The following is a 27,722-nucleotide window of genomic DNA, read 5'->3' as shown; positions in this document are numbered from 1 at the left end:
TATTTGTTGCTCTCTCTCTCTCTCTTCTCTTCTCTTTCTTCTTTTCTTCACTCGCTCCTCTTCCATCTCTCTGCCCCTCTTTCTCCCTTCTGCATGCAATGCTTCTTTCTGTGTCTCTCCTGCTCCTTCCTCAGCTTGGTAGCTTTCCTGCTTCTACTGTCTTCTGCTTTTCGTGGATTTAGCTCTGGCTATGGCTCCCTCTGTCCTTTCTTAGCCTCTTCTTCTTCTTCCACTGCCTAGTGGGTTTTTCTCCTTCCACCGTCTTCTGCTTCTGCTTCTACGTTTGTTTTCATGGATTTTGCTACGACTCTGGTTTACTCTATCCTCTCTTAGCCTCTTCCCTTTCTCATCCGAGCTCACTTGACTACTACAGCACTCTACGCAGAACACCTCAAAAAGCAGCTTGGCTGTCACCACTACAGCTTAGCACTACTACCCGGTCTACCTCCCCTATTTCTTTGCCTTTGCCCATTTCCAGCTCAACCCTTCTTTGGCACAGCTACCCAAGAGCTCTCTCTGAACTTAGTAAGAAGATTACAGCGCCCCTCAGGCTTGCCCACATTCATTCTGCTCCCTGCTTCCCCCACAGCATGTCTCCAGCTCCCGGTACCATGCCCTCTTCCCCTCCCTCCCGCCTCGCCCAAGCCCAAGATTTCGACCCTGAATCTCCATCCCTCGGTCGTCGCCCCGGTCCTTGGCCCCCTCGCTTGGAGCCTTTGCCTCCTGATCATGGGCACAATCCCAGAGTTCTCAGATCCTGGGCTCGGCGAACTGGGTACAAGAGCAACATCTCCGGCGAGACCGTCAGCTCCAACAACAGCGACATGGAGATCAGGAATGCCGATGTGGGTAACAATGCGCTCCCTAAACCACCCGGTTTAGCGGATCGCAGTCGACTCAGAGATTCAGATAGTGTTGCCGTGCAGATGAACGGGCCTAAGGAACACCAAAAACTCAAAACACTTGGCCCGGTTCCCCCGGTACTTCCCCCTCATCCCATTGCTGTCGAGAAGAAGGTTCCAGAACCTGATCAGGTGCATCCTGTTGGCGTACAACAAGTGAGGCTAGAGTCTGTCAGGGGATCGAAGGACTCCGAACCGGACATGATGTCTCAGTCGCAGGATGCCGACGATGTGCTCCTGACTAAGCAAGCTCACATGAAATACGAGATCAGGGAGACTCCTGGCCTTGGTTAGTTCTCACTTCAGTGTCTCGACTTCCACATCCTGAGATTTATCGAGGACTTGCATACAATCTGGTCCATGCAACCTTTCTTCATAAACAACCCAAGCGACTTCTGTAATGCGCTTAGTCCCGAGTGTGAAGCAAGCCATCGACTTTCTTTGATTTTGATCCGCTAATGGATGTTGAGAAAAAGTTGGTTTTTGTGCTTCTTATTGTTATGATTGGGAACGCATATGGGAGCACCCAATCTCGTGATTTGAAGTCACTGGATTGGTCGGTACTTGAGCTTGCACAGAGTATGTACATTCAAGCTCACTTGATGCTGGAACCATTGATGACTTGTGGCTGTGCTTACTTGTGCAGTTCCTCTGATCCTGTACGGGCTGCAACATTATCTTTCTATTGCTGGCTCCATCGTTCTCATCCCTTTAGTAATAGTTCCAGCCATGGGGGGAAGCGATGTAATCATTTGAAACCCCTCGATTTCTAAAATTTTACAAACGTCTGCTTCTTGGGCAAGCGTTATTTACACACTTCCTGTGCCTTGTCCTTCAGGAAGATACTGCTCGAGTGGTCTCAACTGTGTTTATGGTGACTGGCTTGGCAACCCTGATGCACACTTTCTTTGGCTCGAGGCTACCTTTGATCCAAGGAGCTTCTTTTGTGTACCTTGCTCCTGCTCTGTCAATAATCAACTCCGTGGACTTTCAGAGTATAAGTGTAAATGTATGCTGTACAACTCTTCAGATAGGTTTACAATATTTGTGTTACCATGTAGTAAGCAGAAAAGCATTTTGCAATGAATACCGTGGGTATGCACATTTCATTATTTTTATGTGAAGGTGAGAGGATTCCAAGTTCCAACCACAATTGCTTTCTTGATCTCAGAGATTTAAGGACACAATGAGAGAGCTTCAAGGTGCCATCATCATTGCCTCTGCTTTCCAGGCTCTACTTGGATACAGTGGCCTTATGTCTCTTCTACTCAGGTTTTTATTTGTCTAGTATTATGCCTTGAAAATTTCAATTTTTAGTCCAAACTCATAGCTTTGCAAGGTGCATTTCAGGATGAAAATGGATTTGTTGAGAGTTTTAGAGGGTCCGAGGATGTGATTGAAGCCAATTTTAATATGTCCTCTTCTGTAGGTGGCATCAAAGAGATTTCTTTTCAGAGTCTTGTGGTTTTAACTTTCTCTTTTGTTTTTAATCAATTATTGATACTGTTTTGTACTCGGGTAAAACTAATGATATCTATACTTTGTAAACATCAGGGCTAATGTTGTGCATGCTTTTGCAGGCTGGTAAACCCAGTTGTTGTTACACCAACTGTGGCTGCAGTGGGTCTAGCTTTTTTCACTTATGGATTTCCAGTTGTCGGGTCTTGTGTGGAGATTGGCATACCTCAAATTCTCATAGTGATTTTTTTTGCATTGGTAAGTCGGTACATATTATGTATGATGTGAACATTGGCATTGGGCAAGGCATGGCTTAAATGTTGGTTTGGGTGGTTTGCAAGATTGTGCTAAATAAGTATTATGCATGAGGTTGTGGAGCGTTTCTCTACATCTTGGGTGGTGAGAGAAACTGTGTTGCAATTATATAGGTATACCTCAGATGTTATAGGATGAAGGTCTTACAGCCCTTTATGCTCATTGTACTGCAGTATCTGCGCAAAATATCAGTCTTTGGTCATCGCATCTTTCAAGTGTATGCGGTATGTATTTTTTTATATGAAGCTTGGTGCAAAGTGAGCTTCAGAATAATGTGATTAGAGATGGTTTTTTGAATCCAGTACCTGTTGTGCTCTAGTTGGAAGTTTAGAATGAAAGCTGGCCTTTACACATTGCATATGTTTCTTCAAGGAACTAAACTAGATTTACAAACGTTTTATTATGGAAAGCAAACCTAATAACAGCCTCGTTTTATTGTACATTACAATCAAGCATTCCCCTTACGTGTTATTTCTGTTGTGAGTGTTTTGTATTCCCACCAACCTATATGTATGTATGTATATATATGTGTAGATATAGATACAGATACACACACTTAAGAAATATGCACACACAGATACATACATACATACATACATACAAACATATATATATATGAGAGAGAGAGAGAGAGAGAGAGAGAGAGAGAGAGAGAGAGAGAGAGAGAGAGAGATGTATGTGTATTCACGTCCGGTCCAGAGGAGGCCTCACGAGCCTATGGGACAAGATACGAAGTACACCAATAAAGTAGGAAAACTCATACAAGCCTCAATGGGCTACATACATACATACATACATACATACATACATACATATATATATATATAGAGAGAGAGAGAGAGAGAGAGAGAGAGAGAGAGAGAGAGAGAGAGAGAGAGATGTATTAACGTCCGAAGGAGGCCTCACGGGCCTATGGGACAAGATACAAAGTACACCAATAAAGTAAAGAGAGAGAGAGAGAGAGATGTATTAACGTCTGGAGGAGGCCTCACGAGCCTATGGGACAAGATACAAAGTACACCAATAAAGTGGGAAAACTCATACAAGCCTCAATGGGTTGGAGCATAGGGTGCGCTAGGACCCTTGCTGAGTACTATGCTGTTCTAAAGAGCTCAATAGCTTGAACAAAAATCAAGTCAAATACAACACATATATAATTGAACCGAGGCAGGTTGACAGTTGGGACTCAGAAACCAAAGTCAGGTTTCATGCTGGCTCGTTTGTGAGCGGTGAAAATATATCGTATCTGTGTCTGTCAAGTTGTCTCGCATTGTGGTGGGGAGAGAGGGCACGGTCTCCTTGATCTTTGGAACTGTTGGGCTATGTTCAGAGTGGCCCCTTGTCTCGAGCGGTCTCATGTGAGGAAAGCTGTGATAGGTCGGACTTCAATAGAGTGTATTTTAGTTGCTCTCCGTGTCGCAAGTGATCCATGTGTCTCTCTCGACGGCCTTGTATTGGCTCTATCTGCTAAGACGAATTGCTCGCAGATAAGCTAGGTGCTCCTCCTCCACCCCGCTATGCCTTGGATCTGTGGGGGAGTGTGTGTGTGTAGAGAGAGAGAGAGAGAGAGAGAGAGAGAGAGAGATTAACATCCACGGGAGGCCTTGCGGGCCTATGGGACAAAGTACACAGAAAAGCGAACTCATACAAGCCTCAGTGGGCTGAAGCAAAGGGCTCGCTGAACCCTTGTTGAGTACTAATCTATGCTAACAAAGTCATAATCATGGATATAAATATTCATTTGCAACTGCATGGTGGGTCAGATCAATCTATCTAGTACCAAGAGCAAACTGAAAAACAAATCAGTCTCGGCGTTGGGACTCAGAAGCAGAATTAGAAACCGAAGCTTGGTACAGTGATGGCTCTCTGGTGGGATGCGAAGATGTCTCGTGTTCGTCTTTCGAGTTGTCTCGCGCTATGGTAGGGGACGTAGTCTCCTCGCTCTCTAGACTCTTTGAGCTATGTCCAGAGTGACCTCTCGTCTCTGTCGCTCCCCCATAAGGAAAGCTGTGATAGGTTGGATCTCAATAGAGTGAACTCTGGGGACTCTCTGTCACGCATGTGGTCTCTGCACCCCTCTCTCGGTGGTACTTTTTAAAATTGTTTAGTGGATGTGTTGAGGTCAGTAGACCTTTATAATTTTGGCATTTGGATTCATCTTGTACATCTCCTTGATCAAAGTATACATCTAGCTATCTATTTTGTCCCATGCTGTGCCTATCTTTTGGCAATGTTCAAGACCTTTGCAACTCTCGGAGTCTCGCTTTCATCCTTCCATGACCTTGTAAAACTACGATTATTTCCGTTCCATGCTTAACTATGTGCCATAGTTGGCATTATCCAACTTAACTAATGCTTCCTGAAGGGGGGAAGGTGAGTGGGAGAAGTACAAGAGGGAGAGAGTGAGAGAGAGAAGACTCCAAATGTGCGGGTGTGAAGTGATGAGCCACACCACAAACTCTTAAGTTTTATTAGGATTAGGTTTTTCCCCCTATGACTGTCTTAAGACAGTCATAGGTGTCATAACTTTAATAAAAGGGGTGGCAATGCGCCTTTACCCCAACAACCTCCCACCTAAAGGCCAATATGCCTAAAGGGGAGAAAATAATAAAAATTACAGCAATATACAGTTACTGTATACAAGACCATAAAATAAGAGTGGTCTCATCCTAATCCCATGATGTGGCGGCAATGTGCAAATCGCTCCGTAGGCAAGCTCTTAGTGAGCAAATCTGCAAGATTATCATCAGTATGCACCTTCACAAGCTCAAGTCGCTTGTCTTCCAGTACCTCCCTGATGAAATGATATTTCACATCTATGTGCTTGGTCTTCTGATGAAAGACCGGATTTTTTGCCAACATGATAGCACTCTGACTATCACTATGCAAAATTGGCATATCTCCTGTAATGCCCAAGTCTCCCACCAGCCGAGTAAGCCATATTGCTTCCTTGCAAGCCTCAGTGGCTGCAACATATTCAGCTTCAGTGGTTGACAGTGCAACGCATTTCTGCAACCGAGACACCCATGATATAGCACCTCCTGCAAATGTGAAAATATAACCGGTAGTAGATTTCCGGTTATTTGCATTCCCTGCATAGTCTGAATTTGTAAAACCATGCACCAATGCATCCTGCCTACCATAGCATATGCACAAGTCTTTGGTACCCTTGAGATACCTCAAGACACCTTTCACTGCTTCCCAGTGCCGCTTGCCTGGATTTGCCATATACCTGCTGATGACTCCCACCGCAAAAGCAATATCCGGACGAGTGGCAACCATGGCATACATCAAAGAACCAACTGCAGATGCATACGGAACCTTGGCCATCTCAGCCTTATCATCATCTGATCTGGGGCTGTCCTTACTGCTGAGTTTTAAACGTGGAGGCAACGGGGTACTAATAGACTTCCCCCCCTCCATTTTAAACCTCTGCAGTACTTTGTCAATGTACTCCTTCTGTGACAGAAACAAAAGTCCCTTGGACCTGTCACGAGTAATCCGCATGCCAAGAATATGGTTGGCATCACCCAAGTCTTTCATGTCAAAAGACTTATGCAGTTGTTTCTTTAAAGCACTAATCTCATGCTGAGATTTACTGGCAATCAGCATGTCATCCACATATAGAATGAGTAGCATCAAACTGCCATCCTTTGCCCGTTTGGTATACAAGCAATGATCGGTTTCACACCTATGATACCCTTGAGACTGCATGAAGGCATCAAACTTCTTGTACCATGCTCTTGGTGCCTGCTTGAGTCCATACAAGCTCCTTTTGAGCTTACACACAAGCTGCTCTTTCCCTTTAACAGCATATCCCTCTGGCTGACTCATGTAGATCTCATCATGGAGATCTCCGTGAAGAAAAGCAGTCTTCACATCCATCTGACATAAATCCATGTCCTCATGAGCAACAAGAGCTAACACTGCTCTCAAAGTAGTCATTTTGACTACAGGGGAAAAAATCTCATCAAAGTCAATACCTTTCTCTTGCTTAAATCCCTTGGCAACCAATCTGGCTTTATACCTCGGTAAAGCATTTGAATCCACTTTGACTTTGTAAACCCACTTGCATGGCAAAACCTTTTTGCCTGCAGGTAGCTGCACCAAGTCCCATGTATCATTTTGAAGTAGAGAGTCCATTTCAGACTGCATGGCTTTCTCCCACTTCCTTTTCTCTGTTCTTTCCATAGCTTCCTTGAAGCTGGAAGGCTCACCACAATCTGTTAGCATGATAAAATCAGCCACATTATTGGCTCCTGGAACAAACCTGGCAGGAGGCCGTTGTACACGGGTGCTCCTCCTAACAAAATGTTCCGGATTAGGCTGCTGTCCAGCCTGTTCGTCATGCATGACGGGTGGCTGTACCACCATATCTGGCTGTTCTACAGCCCCATCTGCTGGCATATCCAGTGGTGCATCATTGGCAAAATTATATGGCTGATTTCCAGCCTGTATACCCTCTTGAACAGGGTTATCTGCAGCAGCCTGCTGCTGCATATAAAAGGGCATTCTTTGCTGTCCAACATCATCATAAATAACCCTCCTGTATTCCACAGGTTGCACGGGTTCCTTGTGTACACTATCCTCTTTAAAGATGACATCATTGCTGCGTATAATCTTCCGTTTAACGGGATCCCATAACCTGTACCCCATTTCACCTTCGTCACCATAACCCATAAAGATGCATCTGAGAGACTTTGGCTCCAGTTTGGTGCGCAGTTCTTTGCGTACATGAGCAAAGCACTCGCAGCCAAATACACGTAAGTGCTTATATGAGGGTGGCTTGCGAGACCACACCTCCTCTGGCACTTTCAACTCCAAAGCCTTGTTTGGTGACCTGTTAATAATGTGAACTACTGTTTGCACGGCTTTTGCCCAAAAGCCATGGGGCAATGCAGCATAAGACAACATACATCGAACCTTCTCCTGAATAGTTCGATTCATTCGCTCACTTACACCATTTTGAGATGCATTATGAGGGGCTGTGAGTTCCTGTTTGATGCCCTTAGCTTCGCAAAACTGCACAAAAGCATGTGACACATACTCACCCCCATTATCGGATCTGAGGCATTTCAGCCTGCAACCTGTCCGATTCTCAACTTGAGCGACAAACTTCTTGAAAGCATCTAAGGCATCGCTTTTATGCTTCAAGAAATAGACCCACACTCTGCGTGTGGCATCATCAATAAAAGTAATGAAATACTTTGCACCCCCTAGTGATAACTGTGGCATCTCACACAAATCAGTGTGCACTAGATCAAGCGGTGCTCTATTCTGGGGAGTTCTCCTCTTATGAGGAGTCACAGAATGCTTGCCAAATATGCAATGATCACAAGTAGGCAAATCTGAAAAAGAAAGAGACGGCAGATAACCCAAACGTGACAGTTCTTGCATTCCTTTAACAGACATGTGTCCCAACCGGCTATGCCACAATGAAACCTTTGGCAGCTCGGTTATGGCAACAACATGATTACCCACACTGGAAACATAAAGAGGGTACAAGGTATCACTCTTAAAACCCTCAGCCACTATAACCTGGCCATCAGTAATCACCCATTTGGAATCCCCAAATGTGGTGTGGTAACCACTGTCATCCAATAAGCCAGTGCTAATCAGATTTTTCTTGATTTGCGGCACATGGCGAACACCATCAAGCATAAATGTGCGTCCATCAGGGAACACTATCTGTATACTGCCAATCCCTGCAATCTGACATGCATAGTTGTTCCCAAGGTGAACAACTCCATGAGTACCTGTGTAGGAAGTAAACCACTCCCTATGAGGAGTAACATGAAAAGAAGCACCTGAATCCAAGAGCCAGGTGTGCATGTCATGGCCATCAATAACCAAGGTATGTGCAATTACAGCAGAAGAACATAGTACCTCATGTCTGTCACTGTCACTGTCCTCTGCTGCAACATTCACTGCATCCAAGTCATCTACCTTGGCCTTGCCTTTGCCTTTGCTTCCACTGCCTGCATCCTTTGTTTCAGCCTTTTTGGCTTTCTGATCCCGTATGAACTTGAAGCACTTAGACTTCACATGTCCCTTCTTGCCACAATAAAAGCATTCAATATCCTTTTTACCACGGGACTGACTGCGGGATTTGGACTTACTAGCAGATCTGCCCTTCTGCTGAGTCCTGCCTCTATCCTGTACCTGCAAGGCATTTGAAGACTTGCTGCTCGCATTATTCTTCCTGCTCATCTCCTCCATAAGGAGAGAGCTCTCTACATCAGCATACATAAGAGTGACAGTCGAATTTGATAGGGTGGTCTTGAAAGTGTCCCAACTCTCAGGGAGGGTTCACAACAAGAAAGTAGCCTTGAACTCCTCATCAAGGTTCAATCCCTGTGCAATAAGCTGTGTAAAGATGGCATTGAACTCACTCAAGTGTGAGGTCATAGCTGTACCTTCCTTTATGCGAAGATCAACCAGCTTCTTCAACCAATAAACCTTACTGGCTGAACTCTTTTGGGCATATAACTCTGCTAGCCTCTGCCATAGGCCATAAGAGGTCTTTTCAGCCTGAACATTGAACACAAGAGTATCAGAAATAGTAAGCATGATAGCTGCCCTTGCGGACAAATCAAGCTCTTCCCAGTCATCATTTGCCATGTCAGATGGCTTGACACCCTTCACCCTTATGGGCTTAGAAATCTTCTTTAACAGAAGTACATTCAAACACTGTTCTGCCCATAGTGCATAATTGTGTGCCCCTTCCAACTTCTTTATGTTCAGAATTGATGATTCACTTCCCCCTGATGCCATATCAGATAAGGAAAGTACCTGACTTCCTGTAAGTCAAAAAAAGACTGAATAAAATTCTGATTTCTGAGAAAAAACCTGCTCTATCAAAAGCCAGGAGCACTCACAATAGTGCTGTTTTTACTGTCAGAAAATCTGCAGCACAACAGAAAAATTTCTCTCCAGTTACTGTACCTTCTGACACACTGTACCGTGCTCAAATAGGCATAAAAAAAACAGTAATTTCAGAATGCTGCAGATGCTCCACAAGTGCTTTAACAGTGCATCATCAGCTGACAGGGCACAAAACACTGCTGTAAACACTGCTGCACTGCTGTCCTGATCACTTCTCCCACCTCAGATGAGGTATTGCACTGATTTAATATGCATAAACCACTTGGCATATACTGTTTTGTTTACCAAAAAAAAAAGAGCTCCAGACACTTCAGCCTGTCACAAAACCTGCAACAGAAAATGGGATAAATCCCAAGCAATTACCCTTCTGCCAAGGGAATAAAATGCATCTGAAGATCTCTGACAGTAACCCAAGTGCTCTCAAGCAAAATTTGGGCAAAAGCCCCTTGATCTGACACTTGTACCAAGTGAAAACAACCTCAACAATGAGGGATAAGGCATACAATGTGCAAATCTCTCTGACAAAATCAACTAACAGTGTAATGCAAATACTGCCCTGTGTAGAAATGACATACATAGATCCCAACGTACAAACACTCAATGAGGAACCTTTTGAGCACTGTCAACGATGGACAGTTAGGGACCGAGTAAACTCGATGCGCCCTGGCCAAGCGTGGCTCAACTGAGGTTCTCTGAGTGTTGCACAAGAAATGTGACCTGCAAGAAAATGTCACCTCCACACTGCGGAAATCGAGACAAATGTGTGCACTCTGGCACCACACTACCTCAAGGCATACAAAGCATCAACTGCTGGGCAAAAGCCCTATGATCTGCTCACCCGTAAATTGAGATTCAAACCCAGTAAAAGCATATATCCTTTGTCAGATGCATAAATCACGATATCTGTGCACAAGTCCTCCAAGCAGGAGGGAAATAAAAGAAAAGTACTTGCTGTACTTCACGCAATACAATGCACCTCGGGAAGAGTACTTGCTGTACTTCACGCAATACAATGCACCTCGGGAAAAGTCCAAATCTCCTCGCTTTTTCTCCCAAAAAAAAAACTGATGTATCTGCTGTACTTTTGTACCAGTGTACTTGTGCAGAGTACCTGTGTACCTACTGTACTTCTGCAGGGTTCAGGAAAAAAAATTTCCGAAAAATGTACTTCTCTTGCTGCAGATCTTGACGAAGGAGAATAGACGCAGATCCCTGACGAAGGAGAATGCTGCAGATCCCTTCCTATCGCAATCCGTACGGAGGTCCGTACGGTACGGACGACTGCTGTCCGTACGGCTGTACGGACGACCGTACGTCCGTACACCTGCGCGCCGCCTCTCTGCTCGCGCTGCCTGCGCCCATGCTTGCGCGCCGCCTTGCCTTGCTCACAGATCCGCTGCAGATCGCGCTACTGCCCGCACTACCCCGCTGCAAACCCGCGCTGATACCCTGCGCTGCCGATACAGCTGCTGCTGCGCTGCCGCCCTGCTGTTGCCCGCATTGCCTCACTGCAGCCCGCGCTGCCTTGCGCTGCTGCCTTGCTGGCCACTAGGGCAAAAAGGTAGGGGGAGTGGGTAGACAGGGGTAGAGAGGGAGGGGTAGGCTCTGATACCAGTTGAAGGGGGGAAGGTGAGTGGGAGAAGTACAAGAGGGAGAGAGTGAGAGAGAGAAGACTCCAAATGTGCGGGTGTGAAGTGATGAGCCACACCACAAACTCTTAAGTTTTATTAGGATTAGGTTTTTCCCCCTATGACTGTCTTAAGACAGTCATAGGTGTCATAACTTTAATAAAAGGGGTGGCAATGTGCCTTTACCCCAACACTTCCAAGTTGATGTTGCTTTATGATGCCATTATTAAGATTTGATTGATTCAAAAACTTATTTGACTTCAATTAGGTCTAGTGACCTGAAAATTGGCTTAAATTTACCCAAATTTGCCCATAAAAGTACTGAGAATGCTCCAAAAATGTGCATTTCAATGGCACCGTGGGTGACAAGGGTGCGATGCTAGGTGAAGTGGACCCATTGAAACCATCAAAAGTAGCATGGGCTATCGTTGCAGTACTTTGTGAAGCAAAGAAGATATTAAGAGCTAATGCTTAGAAAGCAGAGGCCATTCATATAGTGAAAGACATCAATAGTTGAGGAACCAATGAAGCTTGAAGGAATGGTATGTGGTATTTTGAATGGACTAGGTGAAGGTTTCAAAAACCTTCTCCAAAGCAAGCAACCTGAAGATTTGTAGGCGACAGCAATTCAAGTCAAGTGATGCACTCTAAATGAACATATTTTAAAAAGAAGTAGATCTAGGTATAGGAAGAAAGCAATTTGATAGATAGTGAGAGCTTTTCAGCTGTCATTACACTTCCAATTTAAATCAATAAAACCATGGCTATCAATACAGTATAGAGACATTCACCTTGAGGAAAGTCAAATCATGAAAGAGGTTATGTTTCAACACAATGCGGAATGTGTATTGTAGCTATTGCCATAATTTTGGAGACTATGTGACATGACCCCGCAGGATCTGGCCCTATCACTAACCTAGAATCTCGTCCTCAATCCAACCAGAAGCATAGCACAGGTGCCTCGATCCTCCTGACCACCCCCAAGCTCATGGGCCACAGCTCAACTCATCCATAGGCCCGTATCTAACCAAGGCGTCCCATACCACCTGAGCCCGTCCAGAGGACCTTCGATACACCACCCATGATCCGCCATGTAGATGGCCAGAGTCTCGGCCTGGGTCCAAGTCCCATCCATTAGTTAAGGAGCGCTCAACTAATCTACACAATAGCATTGGCCCTCCCTCTATATAGAAGGAAACCCGCTATAGATAGCACAATGCTATGAATAGCTCCCTCCATATAAAGCGAGCACTATATATGAATCAATCTCTATATATAGCAATCTCGGCTAAAAATAGCCATCCAGCCCTATGCTATCCCGTAACCCACATTCACTTGCTATCCAACCCTAGGTACACCATGCACATGACATACTCCCCTTTCTCTAAGAACTCACTCTTGAGTTCACCAGAAAGCCCGAAAACTCTTTGTGAAGATGAGTCAATGCCAATAACTATACTCTGACTATCAATTTGAGTGTGCTATACTTTCCATGAGATTCAAATCAAAGAGAATCTAATGCCACAGCCACAATCTGTGATAACCAACCCAAGGAAAGTAAATCTCTCAATCTAAACAAGGTTACATATCGTCGATATTCTCCTCGAGAAATCCAGTAACGCATGAATCCACAGAGTTGGTTCCGTTGACATATCTCGTACACAAGCATGTTAAAATTTGTACCTGAAGGTAAATGATTCTATCAACCTTATCTATTGAGTATCCTTGAACTCAAAATCTTAGGTTGAGATCGAGTAATCATTGTTCGAACAACCCCATCAATTGAATCGCTCGAGGCCAATTTTTGGGTTGCAATTTCTATCAACCCTAATTCTTGAATAGTATTCAGAAAATCCCTCAACGGAATACCCTTGTAATTCAAATTCTTGGGTTGAAATACATGACAGACTTTCCAAGGCAGAACAATTAGGTATCAGTTCATAACTCATGATGGAAGAATCTTCATGGAAGTATCAGTGGGCAAAATCCTGACCAAAGATATGGTCCCCTTGATCTATTCTCGTAATGCCCCTACATGAGGATAACTAGTAAAAATTCAGTTGGCTATATCTAGTCAATGGTACTGTCCTAGACATGTATATAGTCAACCATCATAGGAATAACATCCTATGTGATCCAAAGACTATGGAAACATACAATCCGAAATGTGTTAAAATAAGATCCACTATCGAATATCTTGTATAAACTTGTGCACAATAAACCGCTCCGATCACAGGATCATCCAATTCTTAGGATCTCTTATCTAGGAACATCAAGTTCCAAACATGGCTTCTCTCAGGGTAAAGAATCTTAGTCAGCCCTCGTAAAAAATCTAATCAGGTTGCCCCCAATTCAATTCAGCCTACTTTTACTTCACCCTAGAGGTCCTTGGGTATTATTTCACGCCGGATTATACCACCACATCAAAGAATCTTAAATGTAACATACCTTAGTGTCCCATACCACCAAAGTATACTGCAAATAAAAATCTCAGTGGACAATATGAGTAAATCAGGTAGCCAATCCCTCTTCACTCACACCATCCCAGATTGAGTTAGGGTGGCAAATCCGTTCTCAATCCTTTTCCTAATGTGATTATATCACTCCCTTGTGTTACAATACCCCAACCAATAGGTCAAAGAAGAAAACAAGTAGGTAGCATCCCTAACAACTCTTGAATCCTGACTATCCATGACCTCGGGCTAAAAGAGTGAGAATCAGAATGACCCGGCCTTTGGACATGATTCAAAGAAGGTATCCATCAAGACTCATCTTGGTCTAATCAATAAGAACCTTCATATGTCCAAACGGTAACTCAAAGAAACGACATAACTCACAATCACATCGAGATCAAAACTTCAAATAGAAACCAAACAGGAATCTATGCACCAAGATTCGAGAAAGGGAAATCCAATTGTCTTAGTTAAGTCCGGTTTAAGATGTAACAAAATCTCAAGCATCCCCAATGTACCATATACCTAAAAAACATCAAGATATATGGACTAAAAGTACACGTTATATAATTTGAAAAGAAAACCCATCAAATTATAGATGCCACAAGTTAACAAATCATAACCAAATTAACCAAAACTTGGTCAATTTAATAACAAGACAGTTTATAATTTATACAAAATTGGGGAACATCTTGAACCAAATGTGGTTCAAAAGATCCAGTCGAGCCAAAAAATAATTGGGTGTCGGTCAAAACTGAGGATTTCAACCCCTTCATCGCTTCTCAATAACTCGGAAGCGGTATAAAGACTCTAAAACAAGCTGTCTACATTTAGAAACAACATGAGCCTTCTTCAATATATTTCTGGTACTGAGGGGTTTTATAGTAGTGAAGAGCTGCCCGGAGTTCATCCATCAAGGAATCCATCTCTCGTAACAGGTCATGAGGTCTACGAGGAATAATCTCCGATGTAGCCTGGTCCTCCATCTCAATAAAACAGTAATCCAACGTAGGTGTCTCATTACTTTGATGTCCATCCATGGCTGGAAAATATCTCGCACGGGAGAGGGACTAGAAGAAAAGCAGCTACGTCCAAACACGTGCTCTTCCCAAGAGAGAATCTGGTGTTGCGTGGAATCAAGGAAGAAGGCGAGTAGAGGACAGCAAGAAAGATGGTGGAATCTGATAGGCTGATCTCAGACAGAAAGAGGGTGGGAAATTTGCCTTCATGCGCTGAAGCGCTGAAGTGAGAGAGAGAGAGAGAGAGAGGAATCCCGGGTATATAAATAGCCAGGAAGGGCCATCAAAAGCTAGGCGAATTTAGGGTGGGTGCTTGATTTAGAGCAAGTGCTTTCCTTGCTAGAGAAAAACAAAAAAGCAACCTGCTTTTTTTTACCAAAAACAGTCTCGCTTTTAATAGATCTGGTCCTGCTTTTCTCCATCCAGCCAAAAATAGCCAAAACGCGCTAAAATCAGGCCATATGCTCCTTCCCAAAGCCAAGCGCCTGCCCCCCAATCATATCGCCCCTATCTCTGATGCCTGAATTTCCTAGACAAGTCGTTCTTTGGCTTACGAATGCCCTCTCTTTCCTCCTACTTCTCAATTGCAGCAAATCTAGGTCTCTAGGGTAGGAATCTCATCCTTGAGAACCTAGAGCGAATTCTTTCCCTAACCAGCCTACTCTTCCCCACACAGCTAATCACATTAACAACCCAAGCGTGGGAAGTTATAGGTCAGAAACAATATCTCTTGTAAAAAGTATCAAGTCTTCTCATCGCCTACCCTTCCTAAGGAATCATGATTTCCAAACACGTAGCAACCGAGAGAGAGCACACAGCCTATGGACTTCTATTTCTTCCACAACTCTCCCAATCATGAGCGCACATAATCAACCAACGATTCAGCCCATACATGAGCGGAAATTCAGATTTGCAAGAGCAATTTCAAAAAGCGTACCTGGAAGACATCTTTTCTGCATACCTCGCGTTGAATTCAATTGTGATAGGACGGCTCTGATACCAAATGACACGACCCCGTAGGATCTGACCCTATCACTAACCTAGAATCTCGTCCTCAATCCAACCAGAATCATAGCGGAGGTGCCTCGATCCTCCCGACCACCCCCGAGCTTGTGGGCTACAGCTCGACTCATCCATAGGCCCGTATCTGACCCAGGCGTCCCATACCACCTGAGCCCATCTAGAGGACCTTCGATACACCACCCATGATCCGCCATGTAGATGGCTAGAGTCCCGGCCTAGGTCCAAGTCCCATCCATCAGTTGAGGAGCGCTCAACTGATCTACACAATAGCAGTGGCCTTCCCTCTATATAGAAGGAAACCCGCTATAGATAGCACAATGCTATGAATAGCTCGCTCCATATAAAGCGAGCACTATATATGAATCAATCTCTATATATAGCAATCTCGGCTAAAAATAGCCATCCAGTCCTATGCTATCCCGTAATCCACGTTCACTTGCTATCCAACCCTAGGTACACCATGCACATGACACTATGAGAAAGATTGTAGGAGTGTGATGGTGATTTGCTATAACAAGAGAGGCTGATTCACATAAATCACCATGGCCTTGGAAGACAACACATGGGTCTATTTTCCAAAAGAGAAGATATGTAGATGTGAGAAGATTCCAGGTTTCAAAGTTAGAAAATTAAGGAAGAGGAGCAGGTTTAGACTATCTAGTAAAGGCTTGATGGAAATGCATTTAAGTGACTCTCTTTTAAAAGGTGTAGAGGTGCATCTTTGACAGTAGAGTGGTGTAACCCTATAGTAGCGACTCGAATGCCTTGAGAGAGCAAGGTTATGGATGTGGTGATTAAGGGGTGCAACCTGTCTTATAGCCTTGTGTAATGCAGAGTGCCAAGTGTACAAGAGTGCTCTTCCAAATGAGGCTCTCTTGAATTTCAGAATCCGCCTTGAGAGAGCAAGGTGATAAGGTAGGAGTGTCAAGCCTACGACTGTGCTCTTCCAAGCTAGGCTGTCCTTTAAGTCTAGTGTCCATGCAAATGCCTTGAGAGAGCTCTTGCTTGGCCTTACTTGATGATGGGCTGATTCTTGGCAGTGGAATATAAGAGGGACGTGCCTTAAAGAACCTTTGTTCCTAGCCTAACCCTATCCCTCTTGAAGTTTAGTGTCCACTCAAATGAGTTGGAGGGGGTGCAACCCATCTTATATAGCCTGAGGAACCTTTACAGGACATTATGGATAAGATTGTGCATTTGTACAATGCAAGAAGCACACACAAGAATCAATGTGGCATGCCTTGACTAGATGCACATGGTTCATCAGCCTTGGGCAAGGACTGGTGTGCCTGCAACTTGATGTGACCTGAGTATGGACCAGCCCAAGCAATCATATTTCAGAGGAGTTATTCATATCCTAACGCTATTCAATTTGTACAATCCAAGCAAGAGAAAATAACTTGCAAGAAGCAATGTAGAATGCCTTGGCTAGTTGCACAAGTTGCACATGGCTCATTACTTAATCATGATTAGCTGGCTGGATGGTTCTCTACCAACAATAAATTTATTGGGGGGTGTTACTTCACATTGGGTCAAGTGTCCTAGGGTTTCAAGCCAATGGGATGTGCCATCGAGTATTTGGTCCTACCCTGACACATCTGGAGGAATTTTGGGTAAGGTCCTGTCTGTACAATGCAAGCAAGAGATAAGCACTAGCAAGAAGCTATGTCTGGATACTCTGAAATGACATGACAAACTGAGAAGAAAGCAATACTTCATCTCCACAATCCAGATGCTCATTTGTCTGGTCTTTCATAATGCATGTAAAAGAAATATTGGGGCACTCTTAACCCAAAACAACATTGCTTTATGCCAATTTGGTTTTACACCAGCATCAAACAAAAGCAATGTCAAATCTCAGAAGATTCCAAGAGTATTTGGTAAGGTGCTCACCCCTCCCACAGTAAGCATAGTGGATGGTGGTTATGCCAATTTGGTTTTACACCAGCATCAAACAGAAAAGTTGCAAAGCAATGTCAAATCTCGGACGATTCCAAGAGTATTTGGTAAGGTGCTCATCCCTCCCACAGTAGGCGTAGTGGATGGTGGATCTGCAAGTTTAGCATTTAGCAATGCTCAGCCTTCAGATAAGAAGACATGGTGCATTTGAAGATACAGGCTTTTTTGACTCTGTCCTCTTTATAGAATGTTTACTCGTTTCAAATGTTTTTTATCTTTTTGGGTTGATGGAGCCAAGACTGCTTTCCACTTGAAACTCAGCAATGCTTTTGATGTCTTACTGAACTCTGTCTGAACTCTGGCAAGCTTGTCTAGATTTCACAGCAACTATTCTGAATGTTTTTGTAATTTTTCCTGTCCAGGTACCTTTGGGGCTTGGAATTATCTGGGCCTATGCCTTTCTTCTCACAGCAGCTGGAGCTTATAATTATAGTGGTTGTAATGTAAATGTGCCCACCTCCAATATTGTCTCAGAGAGATGCAGGAAGCATGTTTTCACCATGCTTCATTGCCGGACAGATATCTCTGCTGCATTGAAAACAGCAGCTTGGTTTAGGTTTCCTTATCCGTTTCAATGGGGAATCCCAACATTCCATTGGAAAACTGCTGGCGTTATGATGGTTGCATCTGTCATTGCATCAATAGACTCAGTGAGTCTTGGACTTGCTTAAAAGTTTACATTGCACATATTCAATTCCATCATTATTTATCACTGTTTAAGACTGAACTTATGGCATTCTTGCTATGTTTTTATGATTTTGCTTTTTAATCTCCATCGAATTTATGTTTTTGCAGGTTGGATCATACCATGCTACATCGTTGCTTGTAGCATCAAGAGCTCCTACACCTGGAGTTGTTAGCAGAGCCATTGGATTGGAAGGCTTAACTGGTATACTAGCTGGCCTTTGGGGTATTGGCACAGGTGCAACCACTCTCACCGAAAATGTTCACACTATTGCAGTTACAAAGATGGGAAGCCGTCGAGCTGTCGAGTTCGGGGCTTGCGTGCTGATCATCATGTCTGTTGTAGGTAAGCATACTATTGTTCTTGAATTATGGCTTTTCCATCGTGTTATCAATGTTCTCATGAATTGGATCGGCTTCGTCTGGACTTAATTTCTGCCTGTGTAGAAACAGGAAAATTTACATACTTAGAGGGGAAGTTGAGTTTGGATTCTTGTACCGTAATATTTCTTGACTATCCTATTCTGCTACCTCTGCTATCTTGTCTCTAGTGTCCGAAGTGGATACGGTTGCTCTCTTAGATAACTGATAGAGACTTGCTTCTTAGCCAAGCCCCTACCGACAGACGAAGACTTATCAAATCCCACCTATCACACTAAATTTAGATCCTACTCCTCATGTGCGCACAAGTAGACTGAAACAGATGCACGTGTCTGGACAGATGTACAGCCCATCGACAGCCAAAAAATGGACTGGATCAAGCATGAAGTTACTCTCCAGAAAAGCCCACCATCGCTCCACTTGCACCAAATCTGAGGGGCATGTCCTTCGAAAGCCAAAAAAAACACACTTAGATATCAACTCCAAAATGGACTGGATCAAGAATGAAGTATCATGTGGAGAGCCCACTGTGGATCCAGTTGTACCAAATCTGAGGTGCATACCTGTCCTATCTCTGCTGCTCTAATTCTTCTGCCGCATGGCCTCTGTAGGCTCTTGGTGGCTGCTGGGAGACTGCCTGAATTTCTATACAAGTTACAACTATGCCCCTATGGGGCCCTTCTATAGGGAGGGCTCATTGCCCTACACTGTTACTGACTCAGCTTTCTTGGCCTCTGCTCTTGCGCTGACTGTGGGTGTCTACTGGGGCCCTGACCAGGCTGCTGGCTGCCCCATATGCTGCCCGACTTCCACCTGGTCGACCAGCCCTTGGTTGGGGTCCTATAACACCCCTGTACCTCAGCCTTTTGTGGGGATTCTGCTGCCCAAAGCTCAGCCCATCTTTTGGGCCTTTCATGCTAAGCCATAAGTTCCCTAGTGGGGGCCCATGGACAACCCCTATCATGTGCAAGCTCCACAGCAGTCCTTTGAGGACTGATCCGCCCTAACTGGTGCGTCAATCAACATCAAGGAGGATCACTGTCTTCTGCCCAAGTGGCAGCCAGTATGATGTTCATGTGCCAGCCCATGCAACCAGCAGGCTTCAATTGTCGTTCAAATTGATGCCCTTCTTGTGAGAGGTTCACCATGCATGAATGCCAAGTACTCACATCCTAGCTTAAAACTTGATGACCAGCAAAACTTGATGACCAGCAAATGAACAAGGTAGATCTCTTCCAATATCAAGATGCTGGCCAAAACAGGCTGAACGTTTAAGTGTGCAATTGTGCTATCTTGAAGTTCAACATGCCCCGAATGCCTTGAGAGTGGATGAAGTGGGCGGGGGGTGCAACCCATCCTATGCCCTTGCGTTAGGCTGATCTGCCCCTCAAGCCATGCTCTCTTGAAGTTAAATATGCCCCCAAATCCCTTGAGAGTGGATGAAGTGGATGGGGGGCGCAACCCATCTTATGGCCTTGGGTTAGGGCTTATCTGCCCCCCACATTGTCCGAAAACATGCCGCAATCCACTGCCCTGAATGCTGTATGGTGAACAAAGTACTGCTCCTACTTCTGTTGTTGCACTGCTCAAGTTATGTTAGTACTAGCTCATGGGTTGGCCCTCTATCAGAGCTCTTGCCTACCTATGTGAGGGGACTGCGTAGCAACCCATGTAGCATCTCCAATTACACCATATAGACTCAACACCATGCCACAAGCTGGTAAAGGCCAATGCAAATAAGAGAATATCCCCTTGTCTTGTAGATGCCTAGTGATTATCTTCCCGAAATTACCAATGTGTACCAAGTTCCATCTCCAACCATTTGACTAGACTTCTTCAAGAAGTTTGGAAATTAAGTTCCCTTGTCCCACCTGTAAGCCCCCATATGAGGAGAGCACAGGGACAGAGTACCAATGTGGTAGGCATGAAGGGCATGAGACTCCAGAGGAGTTGTGTGTACATAATGTTTGGATGCCACATGGCAGAACCAGCTGGAGGGAAATATACACATGTGGCAATAGCATGGAATAATCCCATATGCACTTGGAATGGCAAAAGACCTAGTATATAAAGTAAAAGCAATACAATCCAATAAAAAAAGTGTGAACCAACTCGTAAGTTTGTCCAATTATATCAAATAATGTTTGTAAATCCAACCTTTCATATCCTTTTTCTATTATGGAGCAGGTTTAAATGGAAAACTCAAATTTATTATTTTAGCATTTTTTAAAACGCGATAGAGAAAGTAGGGGAATTTTATAATTTGGAATATAATCTCATGCGACACAAGATCCATCGGACCTTATCCATTCGACAAAGATTAGCACAATTGAACCCAACAAATATATGGATAAGGGATTGCTTGCATGAGCTTGTGAGTTCTCTCTTCGATAATATGGAAGTAATAATCATTGGGACCTTTGAGATATCATGAGTTGGACTACGATCGCGTGAATGGTGGTGTTATCGTCTAGTGGATTGTGCATTCACCATGGTCATTTCTTTGGATTCCCTAGCTCTCGGTCAACATCAAGAACATGCTTAAAAAACGAGAGGGCTGGTTAAATATAATCAAGTTTAATTTTGAATGTGTTGTAAAAATGAAGCTCTATGTATTCAATTGATGAACAGGAATCTCTTCCCCTTTAAAAAGCCCAAAATACTAAAATATTAAAAATTACAAAAGTGAAAAATAAAAAATTATAAAATAAGAAGGTTGTAAAACAACAAAAAAAGAAAATGGATATGTGACGTATGGAGAGAGGCGGCACACGTCTACGGTTATTTCTAATATGAGAGGGCGTGCCTCTCTCTCTCGTCAGCTTTGAAGTTTGATTTTAGTTTTGCTTTCTGCTCAACGTTCTTGCTTATGTGGAGATGTGTGTGTTATTTTGAAGACTGATAATTAGCAAAATTGTATATACTTTAGTTTCCTGATATGTTTATAAACTCACTGAGCTAGCTGTGACCTTTATTGCAGGAAAAATTGGCGCTTTTATTGCATCAATACCTCAAGTAATTGTTGCTGCTCTGCTTTGTGTCATGTGGACATTGCTCACAGCTCTTGGCTTATCTAACCTGCGGTATAGTGAGACAGGGAGTTCACGAAATGTCCTGATTGTGGGACTCTCCCTTTTTCTGTCATTGTCTATTCCTGTCTACTTCCAGCATTATGCTGCAGGTTCAAGACCCGCAACAGTACCAAGTTACTTTCAGCCGTACACAGTAGCTGCACATGGTCCAGTGCGAACTGGCATAGAAGGGGTAAGAGTCTAACACTTTTTTTTCTTCGTATTTGAGCAGGCTGAGCAGTGCGAGCTATATGTCCCCATGAGTCACACCATAACAAGAGTGCTTTGTTAAATCTATAGAGACTGACCGGTTTTACGAAAGCCTAAGTTATACTGATATGAAAGCCATGCATAACTTTCTATATCCCATAGTTGTATAACGTTATTGCATTCATTTAGCTTTTTGAAGAGTGCTTTTTGACCTTCTCGTATCAAAGTTTCTATGCAAAAGGCTCCATTTTAATTACTGTTGGAATTCAATCCCAGGTATCGGAATGAGAATTCATTTCGGTTATCCTCCCTCAAGGCTCAAATTAAATGCTTGAGATTTACTGAATTCTCTTTGAATATCACCTTAGTTTTAGCGACTTTAGCTGCATGGATAAGGAGCAAATGTTATTGTATGTAGTCTTGTATGTATGTGGCTGGAAGGTATTCTTCCTTGCACCATCAAAAGTGCTATCTGTTAAATGCCTAGTGTTTAGGGACTGGCCCCTCCCTCCCCACCCTTTCAATGAGGTTAAAGATGAGCTTATGCTCAACAGACATGGGTGGCACGCCTCAAAAGTATTGACATTCTTATGGCATGATTAACCACCTTGGAACATCTGGGTCGCTCGGTGCAGCCAGGTGATGGGAGGCCAGCTGGTTTCTCCGACGGCTACCTTAGTATCCATCTGGCAGTACATATCATCTTCGCTTTGCACGCCATTTGGGAGTGCGGTACTCTAGGTTCGAGAGTGACCGGGAGCGCTTCTGCCAGGCATGGCCGACAGGAATCTTCTAAACCCTTTTTACGAGGGGTATTCTCTGGATATATAGACCACCATCGTGGTTGCTAGCACCTGTTTCGGAATCTCTCTAGGTGGTGAGCCGTGAGATCCGAAAACAGGTGGCTTTCCTATAGCTGGCAACCTGTTTTCCCTTTATTTTCATTGACAGCTCCTTTGGAAGCTGTTTGTATGGTGTTTTCAAGCATTAATAAATTTCCTTTTCCGGGAAAAAAAAGTAGTACATGTTGACTAGTCAATCTCAATGTTCATTGCTCTTTCTATAATCCATCTTCCAAATCATCAATGTAGATAAAATACTGTGGGAGCAATGCCATCGTTGCTGTAATAATTGAAGTGTTGATCCATCTGCTAGTTAGGAGGGCTCAAATTAAGGCTCGGCGTTCCTCATTAATTTTCTTTGGTAGTGCAACTTGGGTGTTCCCATTAATTTTCTCTTGTATCTATACTGTCTCATCATGGGTTTTGTGTAGGGACCACGTTAAAGGTCTTCTTAAACTACGAAATTTAGTAGATCTCTTCCTTTTTTTCTCCATTAAAAGAGCTCTTAAGGTTAGCAATTTGAGTTGTGAGTGGGTTGTTTTTTTAATGTGCTTTGCTTACCTTGCTCCAAGATGCTACCTTACATTGTTGCTATCACACTACTGACTATCATGGTCCTGCAATTGTTTGCATCTTTGTGGGATGATTTGCCACTCTTTTCAACACGCATCTAGATTGCTTTTGAGCAGGTTATTTGCTTGATTGATTATGGATTCTAGTCCCTCTTGTTTTAGTTTTTTTGCCACTAGGCCTTGTAGATATAGGCTTTCCCATTTTGTGAGAGCTAAATTTAATGTTTCTACTTCTCTGGTGTAAGAGAGGGGATATGGACATGGGCAGAAGTACAGTAGTAGGGGTTTGAAAAGCAAGGGAATGGAAGAGCTGGAGTGAGAGAATGTTTTGGGGTTAAGGGAGGGAGGGAGGTCAGGGAGGTCATGCAACTGGGCTTTTTGTGGATTTATTCAGTCTTGTGTTTCTAGTGCCCATTATTAGCTGCTTAAACTTTTTGGTATTGGAAACATAGGCCAACTAAATAGTGCACATTGTTGGCTTTGAATTGGCTTGACCCTCCAGGTTGAGGATGTCCACATCTCACTAAGTCTTCTCCTTTAGCACTGCCACAGCACCCCTCCAACAGCTTGGTCAACACCAACCACTTGGGTAGCCAAGGCAAGAAGCTTGCCTACGTCCCGAAATCAACGGTACAAACCCTAAAAGTGTCGAAGGCAGCACCACAAGAACCTGTGTCTCCTCGAGATACAGCACTAGAAGAACCTGCCGATGAACCAAACGAAGCAGGCCAGTCCCAAGGTACCGAATATGCACTAGTACCACGGATGGTCAGACTCAACACAAGTATCGCCACAAACAGCCGGGGAACCCCGTTGGAACCGACCCTCTCCCCCACGAAAAGTTACACAAGAACCTACCTTTGGGGATGAACACTCGAAAGTAATGGCGAACGTATCCCCTCTGATCATGGCTGAGTCTGCCCTTTACCTCCGTAGTGCCGACAAAAACTTCAGTACGAAGATGGATGCTCAAGTATGTGTGGGTGGGTGGATTTGTATGTGTGAGAGCATATGTTTATACTATGGTCTACTCCCACTGTTGGGTGCTGATGATGTCAGTGGGGATGTCATAGTAGCTAGTCCTTGCATGATGGAGTTTATGGTTTTCAACCTTATGAGTGACTATCATGGGATTGAAACTACGATATGTTGTATTTTTAGTGGATGAGTTCGGGCATGTGCCTGGACTCATCTAGGTATATGTCCACATCTCACTAAACAACTGATTCTGAAACATTTTGATTTGTGTATTAAATGCATGCTAGCATTTGCCTTAACAGGTCTGACACTGAGCAAGTAAAGTTTTTGTCTCGCAGAAATTGGCAAGGACATGAGCTTGCTTGGCTTGTGGATGTTTATATTATATGAAGCCAAGTCAGCTTGTTTCTACAATAAAAACATCCACAAGCCAAGCAAACAAGTTTTATGATGTTTATATACTGTGACTTGTTTCTAATGGTTTTGCCATGTAATGCATTTTGAAAGGGGGGGGGCGGGGGAGAGTGAGAGAGAGAGAGAGAGAGCTATTAATCTGCATACTACATCTGGATAACCAAAGAAATGGGGGGATTGCACACAGCTAGCGCCTTCCGAGTTATTATAGGACATGACTACGTTCTAATACTAGCATAAGGTGGCCTTTATAACATCAGGTTAAAATTGAGAGTCTTTGGGTTTGGATATGAAGTCCCTAATCAATGCTTGCTTATCTCGATAACCCCCATTTTCTTGCTTTGCATGCTTCCTTTACTTTGGTGAGTTTACTATTTCTTTGTTTGAGCTGGATTGGAGTGAGCTTCTCAAATATCCAAATATTTGTATTACCCTTCTGCTTATGTGTTTGTCTGAGGATCTTAGCTCTTACTGGGGCCCTCCCTCTGAAATAGACGCGTGCTTGTGTGCCATTTTGCTGATATTGTGTATATCATTTTCATCTTGTGGTACTTCCTTCTTAAGGCATATGATTATGTCATCTATGTATTTCTCCTCATCATCATGAAGGCGGATTTCAACCCGCCAACGCGTAAGGTCATTCTATTGTTCACTCTAGATTCCTGTGCTTTTACTTCCATATAAAGATCAGCTTTATTTACTTTGCAGCATCTTCAATCATCTCTTCTTTGATAGAACGATCTTGGTTAGTGATCATCTCCTGAACCGTGGAGACAAACTGTGGTGCTGGTGGAGATAAGCTGCATTTGTGTAATATTTCTACCATAAGTTCCTGTTTTCCACTGCTCTCCATGTCATGTACATTCCTTCCGATAGCTGCAAGTTGGAGCTTGAGCTCTCGTATTTCCTGCTGCTAGTAATAGATCTGCTCCTGCAGGTATCTTTATTGATCTTCTGCTTTTGATACATCTTTTCATAAGGTGATGGGAGGGTTGCAATGGTTGAGTAAGAGACCTTGGTGGCTGTAGTCGAGGCAAAGGTCTCGACCTTGGAAAATTCCATTGGGGTCTGCCTGGATTGGGCACCCCCTGCTGGGACTAACCCCCGGGTTGTGGGCTGGGGGTTCATACCAATTCTGGGTTAGGAAAGGGATAAGCAAGCTGGCAACTAGACTGAGCTGAACGTTGGGGAGATGGACAAAACTGAGCTGACTTTGGGAAGGCGGACTGTGACCTTTGGAGCCGAAGACCTGGAGCTAAATCAAGATGTGGGCTGCAACCTTATGGGAGGCGGACTGATGGTGCTACCTGAGCTGAAAAGTGATCTGCTGCAAGGTGTGACAAGACGACCTGGGCTGAGAAAGGTGAGGGAGCTGAGGAGAGAGAGAGAGAGAGAGAGATTATTAACATTTACGAAAGATTGAAGCGTCTATGAGACTGAACAAAAACCAGATACAATGAAAGCTAACAGATGGGGCCACTAGCCACTATAAGCAGGCACCCATACCCAAGGCTGGTGTCTGAGACGAGAAAATAAATACATCGCATGTGGATGTTTAGACTGTATGAAGTTGTAGAAGATGGGATGTGTGCGCAGTGCACTTGTTTCTAATGGTCTTGTCTTATAATGCATTTCTGTGAGAACGAAAGAAAGAAAGAAAGAAAGAAAGAAAGAAAGAACGATGTATTGACGTCCGTGGGAGGCCTCACGGGCCAATGGGACAAAGTACAGAAAAATGAGATAAAATTCGTACAAGCCACGAAGGGCTGAAGCAAAGGGCATGCTAGGGCCCTTGCTGAGTGCTATGCTAAAACTAAGCTATATAGCTTGAAATCTCAAAACCAAAACCAGAAACTGGAGCTGATGTGCGTGTGTGTGTGTGTGTGTGTGAGAGAGAGAGAGAGAGAGAGCGAGAGAGAGAGAGAGAGAGAAACCAGATACAATGAAAGCTAAGGGATGCAATGTAGCCAATATAAGCAGGCACTCATACCCAAGGCTTTTTTCTGAGGCGAGAAAATAAATACTCCGCATGTAGATGCTCATACTGTATGAAGTTTGTACAAGGTGGAATGTGTGCAGTGCCCACTTGTTTAATGGCTTCATCATGTAATGCATTTGAGAGAGAGAGAGAGAGAGAGAGAGAGAGAGAGAGAGAGAGAGAGAGCATTTGAGAGAGAGAGAGAGAGAGAGAGTTGAGTATTGTTTATATTCTCGCAGGTCGATTACTTTCTAAATACTGTTCTGTCAATGAACATGTTCATTGCATTTCTAGTCGCATTTGTTCTTGATAACACTGTCCCAGGCAGTCGACAAGAGAGGGGCACGTATATCTGGTCTAAGCCAACCACGGCTAGAAGTGAACTTGCTGTTGTGAAAGATTATGCTTTACCTCCAAGACTGGCAAAGTTTTTCAATTGGGCAAGATGGGTTGGCTTGTGAATCTGCAATTGTAGAGCTATTGCTTCAGGCATGCAGCAACGTGACTGAACAGCTGCTGATGGCATTTGAGAAACCCATACAGGAAAGTTGCGCACCTTCTTCAGCAGCAGGACATGATCATGTTTCTGCTTTATCCATATTCTTTTATTCTTTTCACTGTGCACTCACGCATTCCCTTTTTCCGCCCCCCTTCTATCCTGCCAACAAAGAGTAGAATGTTTTGGATATCTTCTCATCAGGAATGACCTGTTTCCAAACCTAACTTTGCAAGGGATGAGGGCAAGCTATGATGGAAGGTTGGCATAATGGGTGCATCATTTTCTTGTTCAGGCCAAATGCTTGACATGTCACGGCATAGTTTTGGAACGATTCTTCCATTTTCTATGTATATTATCTCTCGCTACAAGGTGTAAGCTGCAATGGTGATGTCATAATACACCAAACCATAGAGATCTTGTAATGAATGCCACAACACTCATTTTTCCGTAA

At 43.8% G+C, this 27,722-nt stretch overlaps 1 protein-coding gene across 1 annotated transcript; it reads left to right on the top strand.

Moving 5' to 3' along the window:
• LOC147891855 (nucleobase-ascorbate transporter 12-like) lies at window positions 1-27,722 on the top strand. The gene is made up of 10 exons (XM_087387887.1): window positions 1-1,191; window positions 1,549-1,646; window positions 1,741-1,911; window positions 2,074-2,174; window positions 2,483-2,618; window positions 2,849-2,899; window positions 18,005-18,292; window positions 18,438-18,672; window positions 21,688-21,971; window positions 27,012-27,722. The coding sequence occupies exons 1-10, from the start codon at window positions 591-593 to the stop codon at window positions 27,231-27,233; spliced, it is 2,187 nt and encodes a 728-aa protein (XP_087244013.1). The 5' UTR covers window positions 1-590; the 3' UTR covers window positions 27,234-27,722.

The sequence above is a fragment of the Dipteris shenzhenensis genome, chromosome 17, assembly GCF_047967505.1.
Source record: "Dipteris shenzhenensis isolate YYH24624 ecotype China chromosome 17, Dip_SZ_1.0, whole genome shotgun sequence".
Lineage (NCBI taxonomy): Eukaryota > Viridiplantae > Streptophyta > Polypodiopsida > Gleicheniales > Dipteridaceae > Dipteris > Dipteris shenzhenensis.
This window is presented reverse-complemented; position numbering and strand designations above follow the sequence as displayed.

What these genes read in the sequence shown, in the direction of transcription:
- LOC147891855 (XM_087387887.1), top strand. Translation starts at nt 591, where the DNA reads ATGTCTCCAGCTCCCGGTACCATGCCCTCTTCCCCTCCCTCCCGCCTC. An exon ending in CAGCCATGGGGGGAAGCGAT is followed by an intron (nt 1,647 to 1,740) that starts GTAATCATTTGA and finishes CTTGTCCTTCAG; the next exon opens with GAAGATACTGCTCGAGTGGT. An exon ending in TAGTGATTTTTTTTGCATTG is followed by an intron (nt 2,619 to 2,848) that starts GTAAGTCGGTAC and finishes ATTGTACTGCAG; the next exon opens with TATCTGCGCAAAATATCAGT.